The following is a 12,425-nucleotide window of genomic DNA, read 5'->3' as shown; positions in this document are numbered from 1 at the left end:
ATGTTTTTGTACCAGTACCATACTGTTTTGATTACTATAGCTTTGTAGTATACTTTGAAGTCAGGGATTGTGATGCCTCCTGCTTTGTTCTTTTTTCTCAGGATTGCTTTAGCTATTTGGGGTCTTTTATTGCCCCATATGAATTTTAGGATTCTTTGTTCTATTTCTGTGAAGAATGTCATTGGGATTCTGATTAGGATTGTGTTGAATCTGTAGATTGCTTTAGGTAATATGGACATTTTAACTATGTTTATTCTTCCAATCCATGTGCATAGAATCTCATTCTATTTCTTTATGTCATCAACAATTTCTTTCAATAATGCTCGTAGTTTTCAATGTATAAATCTTTCACCTCCTTGGTTAAATTTATTCCTAGATATTTGACTCTTTTTTTGTGGTTGTAAATGGGATTGTACTTTTGAGTTCTCTTTCTGTTAGTTTGTTATTCGAGTATAGAAATGCAACTGATTTTTGTAAGTTTATTTTGTACCCTGAACTTTGCTGTAGTTGTTGATTATTTTTAATAGTTTTCTGATGGATTCTTTAGGGTTTTCTCTATATAGAATCATGTCGTCAGCAAACAGCGAGAGTTTCACTTCTTCATTGCCAATTTGGATACCTTTTATCTTTTTCTTGCCTAATTGCTCTGGCCCAAACCTCCAGTACTATGTTGAATAAGAGTGGTGAGAGTGGGCACCCTTGTCTTGTTTCTGTTCTCAGAGGGATGGCTTTCAGTTTTTCCCTGTTGAGTATGACGTTGGCTGTGGATTTGTCATATATGGTCTTTATTATGTTGAGATACTTTCCTCCTATACCCATTTTGTTGAGAGTTTTTATCATAAATGAATGTTGGATCTTGTCAAATGCTTTCTCTGCATCTATTGAGATGATCATGTGGTTTTTATTCCTCATTTTGTTAATGTAGTGTACCACATTGATTGATTTGCAGATGTTGAACCATCCCTGTGTCCCTGGTATAAATCCCACTTGATCATGGTGTGTGATCCTTTTAGTGTATTGCTATATTTGGTTTGCCAATATTTTGTTAAGGATTTTTGCATCTATGTTCATCAGCGATATTGGCCTGTAATTTTCCTTCTTTGGGTTGTCCTTGTCTGGCTTTGGGATCAGGGTGAGGTTGGCCTTGTAGAATGAGATAGGAATTGTTCTGTCTTCTTCAATTTTTTGGAACGGTTTGAAAAGAGTAGGTATTGGGCTGGCCCCGTGGCTTGGCAGTTGAGTGCGTGCACTCCACTACTGGCGGCCCGGGTTCAGATCCCGGGTGCGCACCGACGCACCGCTTCTCCAGCCATGCTGAGGCCGTGTCCCACATACAGCAACTAGAAGGATGTGCAACTATGATGTACAACTATCTACTGGGGGCCTTTGGGGAAAAAAAAAAGGAGGAGGATTGGCAATGGATGTTAGCTCAGAGCCGGTCTTCCTCAGCAAAAAAAAGAGGAGGATTAGCATGGATGTTAGCTCAGGGCTGATCTTCCTCAAAAAAAAAAAAGGATATGTATTAAATCTTCTTTGAATGTTCGATAGAATTCTCCTGAGAAGCCATCTGGTCCTGGACTTTTATTTTTTGGGAGGTTTTTGATTACTGTTTCAATCTCTTTACTTGTGATTGGTCTATTCAGATGCTCTATTTCTTCTTGATTCAGTTTTGGGAGGTTGTATGAGTCTAAGGATTTATCCATTTCTTCTAGATTGTCCTATTTGTTGGCATATAGTTTTTCATAGTATTCTCTTATAATCCTTTGTATTTCTGTGGTATCCATTGTAATTTCTCTTCTTTCATTTCTAATTTTATTTATTTGAGCCTTCTCTCTTTTTTCCTTAGTGAGTCTAGCTAAGGGTTTGTCAATTTTGTTTATCTTCTCAAAGAACCGGCTCTTAGTTTCATTGATCCTTTCTACTGTTGTTTTGGTTTCTGTTTCATTTATTTCTGCTCTAATTTTTATTATTTCCCTCCTTCTGCTGAATTTGGGCTTTGTTTATTCTTCTTTTTCTAGTTCTGTTAGGTGTAGTTTAAGATTACTTATTTGGGATTTTTCTTGTTTGTTAAGGTGGGCCTGTATTGCTATGAATTTCCCTCTTAGGACCACTTTTGCTGCATCCCATATGAGTTGGTATGGTATATTTTCATTTTCATTTATCTCCAGATATTTTTTGATTTCTCCTTTAATTTCTTCAATGATCCATTGGTTATTCAGTAGCATGTTGTTTAGTCTCCACATATTTGTCACTTTCCCAGCTTTTTTCTTGTAGTTGATTTCTAGTTTCATAGCATTATGGTTGGAAAAGATGATTGATATGATTTCAATCTTAAATTTATCGAGGCTTGCCTTGTTTCCCAACATATGGTCTGTCCTTGAGAATGTTCCATGTGCACCTGAGAAGAATGTGTATTCTGCTGATTTTGGATGGAGTGTTCTATATATATCCATTAAGTCCATCTGGTCTAGTTTTTCATTTAATTCCACTATTTCCTTGTTGATTTTCTGTCTGGACGACCTATCCATTGATGTAAGTGGGGTGTTGAGGTCCCCTACTATTATTGTGTTGCTGTCAATTTCTCCTTTCATGTCTGTTAATAGTTGCTTTATGTACTTTGGTGCTCCTGTGTTAGGTGCATATATATTTATAAGTGTTATGTCCTCTTGGTGGAGTGTCCCTTTTATAATTACATACTGCCCCTCTTTGTCTCTCATTGTCTTTTTTATCTTGAAGTCTACTTTGTCTGATATAAGTATGGTAACACCTGCTTTCTTTTGTTTGCCATTAGTTTGGAATATCATCTTCCATCCCTTCACTCTGAGCCTGTGTTTGTCTTTAGAGCTGAAATGTGTTTCCTCGAGGCAGCATATTGTTAGGTCTTGTTTTTTAATCCATCCAGCCACTCTGTGTCTTTTGACTGGAGAATTCAATCCATTTACATTTAGAGTGCTTATTGATATACAAGGGCTTTTTAAAAATTTTTTTTTTAATTTTGTTTGTGAGGAAGATAAGCCCTGAGCTAACATCCATGCCAATCCTCCCCTTTTTGCTGAGGAAGACTGGCTCTGGGCTAACATCTGTGCCCATCTTCCTCCACTTTATGTGGGACGCCGCTACAGCATGGCCTGACCAGCCGTGCGTTGGTGCGCGCCTGGGATCTGAACCCGGGCTGCCAGCAGCAGAGTGTGCACACTTAACCGCTACACCACGGGGCCGGCCCCTGTGAGGGCTTAATACTGCTATTTTATCGCTTGTTTTCCGGTTGTTCTGTATTTCCCTTGTTTCTCATCCTGTGTATTACTAACTGCCAGTTCATTTTGGTGTTTCTCTATGATGGTTTTCTCAGTTTTCTCTTTGCTTGTCATTTGTGTCTCTGTTCTGATTACTTGTTTAGTGTTTACCATGAGGTTTGTATAAAAGATCTCGTAGATGAGATAGTCCATTTTCTGATAGTCTCTTTGTTCCTTAGTCTAAGCAGGTTCCATCCCTTTCCTCTTCCCCATTTAAGTTATTGTTGTCACAAGTTATTCCATTTTGTGTTGTGAGTTTGTGGTTAAAATGAAGTGATTATAGTTATTTTTGATGCTTTCCTTTCCTTTATCTTTAATGTTATAGTTAAGTGTTTGCTGTCCTGTTCTGATAGAAAGCTGCGTATTTCTGATTTTGTCTGTCTGTTTATCTCTTTGCTCAAGGCTTTGTAAACCCTTTCTTTTTTTTCAGGTATGAGGGCCTACTTGATCATTCCTTGTAGGGGGGAGTGTCTTGTGGCGATGAATTCCCTCAGCTTTTGTTTATCTGGGAAAGTTTTTATTTTTCCATTGTATCTGAAGGATAATTTCACTGGATAGAATATTCTTGGCTGAAAGTTTTTGTCTTTCAGAATTTTGCATATATCGTTCCACTCTCTCCTAGCCTGTAAGGTTTCTGCTGAGAAATCCGCTGAAAGCCTGCTACAGATTCCTTCGTAGGTTATTTTCTTCTGCCTTGCTGCCCTTAATATTTTTTCTTTGTCATTGACTTTTGCCAGTTTTACTAATATATGCCTCGGAGAAGGTCTTTTTTCATTGATGTAATTAGGAGTTCTATTGGCTTCCTTTACATGTAATTCCAGCTTCTTCTCCCCTGTTTGGGAAGTTCTCAGCTATTATTTCTTTCAACAAGCTCTCTGCTCCTTTCTCCCTCCCTTCTCCCTCTGGAATACCTATAATCCTTACGTTGCATTTCCTAATTGAGTAGGATATTTCTCCGATAATTTCTTCATTTCTTTTTAAGCTTAGTTCTCTTTCCTCCATCTGCAGCATTTCTATATTTCTGTTCTCTAAATTGCTGATTCTGTCCTCCATAATATCTGCTCTGTTTTTTAAGGACTCCAGATTTTTCTTTATCTCATTCATTGTGTTTTTCATCTCCAACATTTCTGATTAGTTTTTTTAAAGTTTCAATCTCTTTTTGTGAAGAATTCTCTCTGTTCATTAATTTTATTCCTGAGATCATTAAACTGTCTTTCTGAGTTTTCTTGTAACTCGAGTTTCTTCATGATAACTATTTTGAATTCTCTTTCATTTAGATTGTAAATTTCTGTGAGTTCAGGGTTGATTTCTGGGTATTTGTCATTTTCCTTCTGGTCTACAGTGTTAATATATTTCTTCATGCTATTTGATGGGGTGGATTTTTGCTGTCGCATAGTGGTCATATCTGATCATGGATTCCACCTGCCACCACTGGGGACGAGGGGGCAGGAGCTGTGTTTTATGAGCCTTCTGCAACTCCTGGCAGATGTGCCAGTCTGTTGGAAGCTGTGTTGACAGGGTCCGTCTGTGTTTGCCCGCTGGCTGCTACTGCTTTACACATGTATGCACAGGCGCTTTGGCGAGGATTCCCTGCTCAGGCCGTCATGCCTAGCTGGTGCACCAGGTGGAAGGGGGGGAGGGGCACTCTCTTTCATGTGTGCAGTCCTGAGCGCCCTGGCTCTGCACTCACTGTCTGCCTGGCTTCATGCGGATGCCCCCACGATTCCTTAGCCGCCTCGGTGTGGAGCGTTGCCACAGGCTGGGAGGCAATTCTGAGAGTCCAAGCATTCCCGTGGAGCCTGCCTTCTCCCCCTTCTCCTGTCAGGGTTGCATGCCAGCTGCCATGTGAGGTCCTACCCCTAGGTTGCTGCCGCCTGGGAGGCAGAGGGGATCCCCTTACTTCCTTCCACTGCCTCCTGGGGGATGGTCCAGCACCCCCACCTTCAGATGTATGGCTGTGTGGATTGTTCAGATGTCTATTTTGTTGTGTGAATGTTCTCTGTTGGTTTATGAATGTCCTTTTCATTGTATCTTAGAGGAGAGAGACTAAGGGAAGAGCTCACTCTGCCATGATGCTGACGTCACTCTGACGTCCTTGTGCAAACTTTTGAAACTGCATGGCCTATGCCTGCTGCCTGGCTTAAGGCAAACTCTGTGTTTGCTAAGATATCTCAGAGGTGACAAGAAGAGGAGGGAGGTGTAGTGACTCTGGAGCCAGACTGCCTGACTTTAAATTCCACTACATCATTTAATGGATGTGTGGCTTGGGCAAGTTACTTCACCTCTCTGCCTCAGCTTCCTCATCTGTAAAATGGGGATTGCAATAGTCTCTACTTCATAGGGTTGTTGTGAAGGTTAAATAAATCAAAATATGTGAAGCACTTAGAACAGTAAGTAAGTAAACCATGTGATTGCTGTTGTTATCTCTAGACTATGAAATCCAAATAGAAAGAATAGAAGCTGGAATATAAACTCTACAAGATAACAGACAAGATAGGGACCCTTCCCCTTAATTCTTGAGACCAGTGTCTAGCACATAAGCAGGTGCTCAATAAATATTTGTTTAATAAATGAAGAGCTCTCTCTCTCTCTCTGTCTATTATATATATATATATATATATAATGTATATGGTATATGATGAAACATGTTTTCAGAACTTTGGAATTATTGTTTTGTGCACTCAAAATCTTTCTTGATCACTTACAAATCTGTCAAGAATGAATTTAAAAATTAATCCACTGCCATGTCCATGAAAAAAGAAAAAATTAAAATTTCCTTTAAAACTATACGTTGAGAATCAGCTCAGAATGTTACCAGTCCAATTCTATTTGAAAACACCTTAAAAACAAAATAAAACTAAGGGTGCTCATTCTAGGGCCCTGGCACCAGGGATTCTGATTTGGTTACTCTTAGGAGAGTACCCCAGCATGTGGGCTTTTACAAAGTACCACTAGTGGCTCCCTGTGCATTCCCAGTTAGGAGCCACTGATCCACACTGTCACTGAAAGTGCTGTAGGACGATTAATGCCGAGGTGAGATGCTAGATGCTGCTGAGTGTAGACTGTATTTAGGTGTGGAGTGAAAAGACTGAGGAGTAGATCTGCCATGTTGTTATGAGCGGTTCTCTGGATGGATTTATTGAGCACATGTGCCATGCAATGATCCTAGGCATGGGGGGAAATCCTCAACAGCAACAAAATGGCAAAGTCTTCCTTTCTGTCCTAGTCTTTTTGGAGACTAAAATGCAACAAGCAATGGTGCAGACATTGCACAGCCTCTTGATCCTGCAGGCAGATGTATGAAAGGAGGGCACGTCTGTTGGAGTCCACAGTGGACTTGTATAATAACGGGCTTCCCTTTATGCAATGGTGATGGCTTACTTGAGAATTGCCTCAGGGTTTCAAAGAAGCTATCGCTCTTCTGTACCATAAGAGAAGAAAATCTAGATTACTACCCAGGGTCTAGTTCATTTTTAGGTCTCTGATAGGCAGATCAAAGAGGGTTCCCCCACACATATGCCATGGGTCTGGTTCTAAAGCCAATTACTCCATTATTAATTTCACTCTCGTATCTTTACAGGGAAACTTTATGGTGATGTTCCTTTCATAGAAGAAAGACACAGACATCGGTATGAGGTATGGCTTTCACACTGAATTGCTGTAGAATATAGATGCCGAGTGCAAGGAACCCCAGTGATTACAAGTGGGCCTCTGGAAAAGGTGTCCAGCCCAGTGGTATCCGTAGGGCTCAGGGGAAGTGTGCCAAATTTCCCAGAGGAGGTGGGTGGGGTGGGGAGACTCTACTCTTCTTGGCTTTCCAAAGGCAAAATCTTAAAGTATTTGCACATGGGACATATCTGAGTTCTATGTTACCCTAACTACTGTCTCCTAGACCAAGATAAGGTTGTCATCCTTATCCTTAACCCCCTGCCCTTTATTTTGGTAGGTTTGGGAGAAGGGGGACTTGCCTTTTCTGAAAAGGAACCAAATGCTCCTTGAGATAGAGATGTGTCTCTGAGTATCACATGATGGATTCTTGGTTTGGGGACCTCTTTGGAAGTCCATGTTGAGCATGAGGCTTAGTGTCACGTGATTAAGAAGAGTTATTGTTGAGATTGCCATATGAGAAGCACAGGTTCCCCAAAATGCAGATTGTCTATACCAGGATTCATAGTGTATTAATTATGATGCTTTTGGCTGTGAAGAACCAAAATCCCTGCTCATTATTTGTTCAAACCAGCCTAAACAATAAGGAAATTTGTTATCTCAGGTAACAGTTCAGATGCTGGGCAGGCTCCAGGCATGGTGTGATCAGGGCTCCTGCTGTCTCTGGAATTCTCTTGGCCTGACCCTATTCTCTGTGTCTGCCTTGCCCTCAGGCTGGTCTTCCTCATAGTTGCAAGATGGCTGCCAGCAGCAACTGAGGCAACATGCATGCATCTGTCCTAGACATGGAAGCTTTTTTTCAGTCTTATTGGGTCAATTTAGATTACCTGCCCACCTGTGAACTAGTAACCATTGCCAGAGCAATACTGAGCCAGGCTTAAACTCTAGTTCTTGTATTATTCATCTGCCAAGAGGGATGAGTTTATCATGTTTGGCTTAGACCAGTTAGGACCAACTTCTAGAATGAGGGAGATGGAGTCCTATGGGCCAGGTGCAGGTGAAGTAGATACTGGAATAAGCCCTGGGGTCTATTTTGAAGGAGGACTAGTGGGAATTGATGCTGGGCAAGCTACCAACAATGTCACTATAATCAGTGAATGTAACTTTCTGAGTGTAGGCCATTTGTGATCTTCTTTACATTGGGAACTGGCCCAACTGGTGGGAGGAAAACTATTGAGCTGCTTTGTCTAAGTGGTGGCTAGAAGGTGTGAGAACTACTGTGCACATGATAGTGTGGCCATTCATTCATACTTATTTTGCATCTGATATGCACTGGAGATGGAAGGGGGAAAGAAACATATGGTCTGCCTCCTGTTAGGGAGCTTACATTCTAATTGGAGAGGACAAAAAATAAGATAGAGGGGCTGGCCCAGTGGCGCAAGCACTTAAGTGCGCACGCTCAGCTGCAGCGGCCCGGGGTTCGCTGGTTTGGATCCTGGGCGCGCACTGATGCACTGCTTGTTAAGCCAAGCTGTGGCAGCGTCCCATATAAAGTAGAGGAAGATGGGCACGCATGTTAGCCCAGGGCCAGTCTTCCTCAGCAAAAAAAGAGGAGGATTGGCATTGAATGTTAGCTCAGGGCTGGTCTTCCTCACACACACACAAAAAAAGATAGATAAAATAATTACAGATTACATCATATATCGGACAAGGTATCTAGAATAAAGAATTCTTAGAATTCTTACAACTCAATAATAAATAATGGCAAAGGATCTGAATAGACATTTGTCCAAAGAAGATATACAAATGGCTGATAAGCAAATGAAAAGATGTTCAACATCATTTGTCACCAGGGAAATGCAAATCAAAACTACAAAGAGATATCACTTTTATACCCACTAGGATAGCTATAATCAAAAGATGGATAATAACAAGTGTTGGTGAGGATGTGAAGTAATTGGAATTCTCATACACTGTTGGTGGGAATGTAAAATGGTGCAGCCACTTTGGAAAACCATCTGGAAGTTCCTCAAAAGGTTAAACATAGAGTTACCATATGACCCAGCAATACCATCCCTAGTATATACTCAAGAGAAATGAAAACATATGTCCACACAGCAACTTGTACACAAATGGTCATAGCAGCATTATTCATAATAACCAAAAAACTAGAAACAATTCAAATGTCCGTTAACTGATGAATGGATAAATAAAATGTGATATATCCATACAATGGAATATTATTTGACAATAAAAATAAATGAATTATTGATACATGCTACAACATCAATGAACCTAGAAAACATTATGCTAGATGAAAGAAGCCAGTCACAAAAGACTACATATTGTATGATTCCATTAACATGAAATGCCCAGAACAGGCAAATCTAAAGAGACAGAATGTAGATTAGTGGTTGTCTAGGGCTTGGCAAAGGGGTGATGATGAGAGGATTGGGGGATGATGATTAGAGGCTGTAGGGTATAGGGTATATTTTTGGATTGATTGTGGTGATGATTGAAATCCTCTGTGAATATACTAAAAACCATTGAGTTGTACACTTTTAGTGGGTGAATTGTATGATATGTGACATATCTCAATAAAGCTGTTAAAAAAAGAAAAATAATTACCAATTATGAGAACTAGCCTAAAGTTAAAAAATAAAATAAAAGTGCATAGGGTTAAGATTGAGGACAGGTGGGACACTATTTTGGTGTTAGATGAGGAAGTGCTTTCTGTGAAGGAGAGGCTGAAAAGTTTGGGAAAAGGCTAGCGATGAGACAAGTGAGGGAAGGGCCTTGAGCCAGGTCATCAAGTTGTCATCTATAACCTATATTTTAGTAGAAAAATTGCTCCAAGCTTCTCTTTAGTGCTTTTATGTAACTATATGTAAAGAAAGCATTGGGGTTAGTCATCGGGGAAATAAGACATTTTCCATCCTTAAGCAGATTTGTGATTTGGGGAGAGATAGTTAATTACACATAACTCAAGGGAAGAAGCAAATATGGGGACGACTATCAATAGCTAGTCTCAAGATTCCAAGTCAGAATATCTGTGTCACAGTCCTACTTTTTGAATCTTATTTTTTTTTTATAATTTTTTTTTTTTAATTTTTATTTATTTTCCCCCAAAGCCCCAGTAGGTAGTTGTACATCATAGTTTCACATCCTTCTAGTTGCTGTATGTGGGACGCGGCCTCAGCATGGCCGGAGAAGCAGTGCGTCGGTGCGCGCCCGGGATCCGAACCCGGGCCACCAGCAGTGGAGCGCGCGCACTTAACCGCTAAGCCACGGGGCCGGCCCCTACTTTTTGAATCTTATCTTTGGGTGACAGAAGGTGGGCCTCCCAGATTTAGGGGCTGTGATTAGACTTTCCATCTCAGGTTCATCATGAGTTTAAAAACAGGTGTTGGAGGTTGAATGTGGAAATTAACTGCTAGTTAGTACATCACTGAAATGGAAAACCCACCCAGTTGATGGAGGACATGTTCATAAGCTGATATGTCTGTATTTCTCTGCTACCCAAAGACAATTTCTTGTTTTTCCAGGTGAACCCCAGCCTGATCCACCAACTTGAGCAGAACGACTTAAGTTTTGTAGGTCATGATGTCGATGGGGAGAGGATGGAAATCATTGAACTGGCAAGTAAGTGGGCTCTTCATTTTTGAAAATTTTCACAGTGTGTTGACGTCTTTTTGTTGACCGTAGACATGCAAAGATATAACTTGAGACTCATTTTGCTTGCTTTCTTTCTTTTCCTCTCTCCTTTGAAATAAATATGCCACTAAATATAAATAATATGTACTAAATATAAAGTGCATGAAAAAACAGACTGCTTATAATCCTAATAATTTTGGGGCCCATTAGTATGAACCTATCATAAAATGATGTATGCCTACTAGTCCTCCCAGTAGTATGCTTCTTTACCATCCCTGCCCCCTTTCTGGGGCTTCTCTTGTTGCTAGCCCCTAGGTTAGGTGCTCTGGGAAAGGCAGGCAGCCCCCTGTTGAGTAGTACCCTGCTTTCTCCCTCCTTTGAGGAAGAGTGGCCCTGTGCCCTCCTCACTACTGGTGACTGGTGTGACATCTGTTGCACGTGGGACCTGGCCCCTCATTCCATGTGGCATCTGCCATTCCCTATTGCTCATGCTCCATTGTCAAGCATGGGCCAGTCATTAAACTTGTGATCGCTAATTGCTGCACTCAGAGAAGTTCTTAGTAAGACCAAACACAGCACAAAGGGATTGGACTTCTGTTGAGGAAGATCACCAAAGATGTTGTTTGTGTCTGGGCTGGGACACCTGGAGAGCATAGGCACAAACCATACATCCATTATTGACAAGACAGAGGACAGTGTTCTCATTCAGAGCTGCAAAGACATGGTAAGCTCAGGCTTCCAGCTGATCCCAGCTCTTTCTCTGGACATTCTAGCCCAGGGGTGGGCAAACTATGGCCTGTGGGCCAAATTCAGCCCCCTGACCATGTTTGTACAGCTCATGAGCTAAGAATGACTTTTACATTTTTAAATGGTTAAAAAAAAAAAAAAGAAATTATAAGATTTGTGATGTGTGAAAATTATATGAACTTTTAGTGTCCGTAAGTAAAGTTTTATTGGAGCGCAATCACACTTATTCATTTGTGTATTGTTTATGGCTGCTTTTGTGCTACAATGGCAGCGATGAGTAGTTGGGAAAGAGACCTTATGGCCCCCAAAGCCTAACATTATTTACTACTTGGCCCTTTATAGAAATGTTTGCCAGCCCCTGTTCTAGACCCACACACATGCACTTCATTTAACTAACTTGAATTTAATATTTGCAGGTGCCTGCTTGACTTGTTTGTCTATCTGGATATTCTCCTGGCACTTCCAACTCAACTTATTTAAAACTAAATTTACATGATCTCCAAAGTAGTTCTTCCCCCTGCCTATTCCTGTTCTCATCAATCTCCTTGTCCAGGGTTTCTCACCTCACCACCCTTGAAAGTTGGAGTGGGATAATTCTTTGTGGTAGGAGCTGTCCTGTGCACTGTAGGATGTTTGGCAGCATCCCTGGTCTCTACCCACTGGATGCTAATAGCACCCCCCACCCAAGTTGCGACACTCAAAAACGTCTCCAGACATTGCCAAATGTCCCTGAGGGGCACATTTGCCCCTAGTTGGGAACCACTGTCCTAGACTATTAGGCTTGAAATTGGACTTATTTAGCTCTTCTTCCATCATACCCCCAACTCGTAATCAGTTGTCAAGTGCTGTAAATTCCGTCCCTGGAAAGAAAGACCAGATTTGGGATTGCATTCCCATCCCTATCGCCCTAGTCCCAGCAGGTGGTGACTCTTACCCAGACTAGTCCTCGAGCTCCTTCCTGCCTCCAGGCTCTCCCCTCTCCAGTACCTCCTAATGAGGGCAGGGCTCTGACTGTGCAGTCCATGTGACACTAGTTTGTTGGATAGACCACTCTCGTTGAATGCTTAGTATGTACAAGATGCTCTAAAAACGGTAGTATCATTTTCTAGCACCTGCCTTTTCAAC

The 12,425-nt window shown here is 41.1% G+C and overlaps 1 protein-coding gene across 3 annotated transcripts in view; it reads left to right on the top strand.

The window, feature by feature from the left end:
* The window catches only part of CTPS2 (CTP synthase 2), a 97,915-nt gene that overhangs the window by 67,733 nt on the left and 17,757 nt on the right, over window positions 1-12,425 (top strand). For all 3 annotated transcript variants that reach the window (XM_058535497.1, XM_058535498.1, XM_058535499.1), the window contains exons 15-16: window positions 6,874-6,929; window positions 10,445-10,541. In XM_058535497.1, the coding sequence (XP_058391480.1) occupies window positions 6,874-6,929; window positions 10,445-10,541 (153 nt within the window). The remainder of the gene's footprint in view (window positions 1-6,873; window positions 6,930-10,444; window positions 10,542-12,425) is intronic.

This window comes from Diceros bicornis, chromosome X (genome assembly GCF_020826845.1).
Source record: "Diceros bicornis minor isolate mBicDic1 chromosome X, mDicBic1.mat.cur, whole genome shotgun sequence".
NCBI lineage: Eukaryota > Metazoa > Chordata > Mammalia > Perissodactyla > Rhinocerotidae > Diceros > Diceros bicornis.
This window is presented reverse-complemented; position numbering and strand designations above follow the sequence as displayed.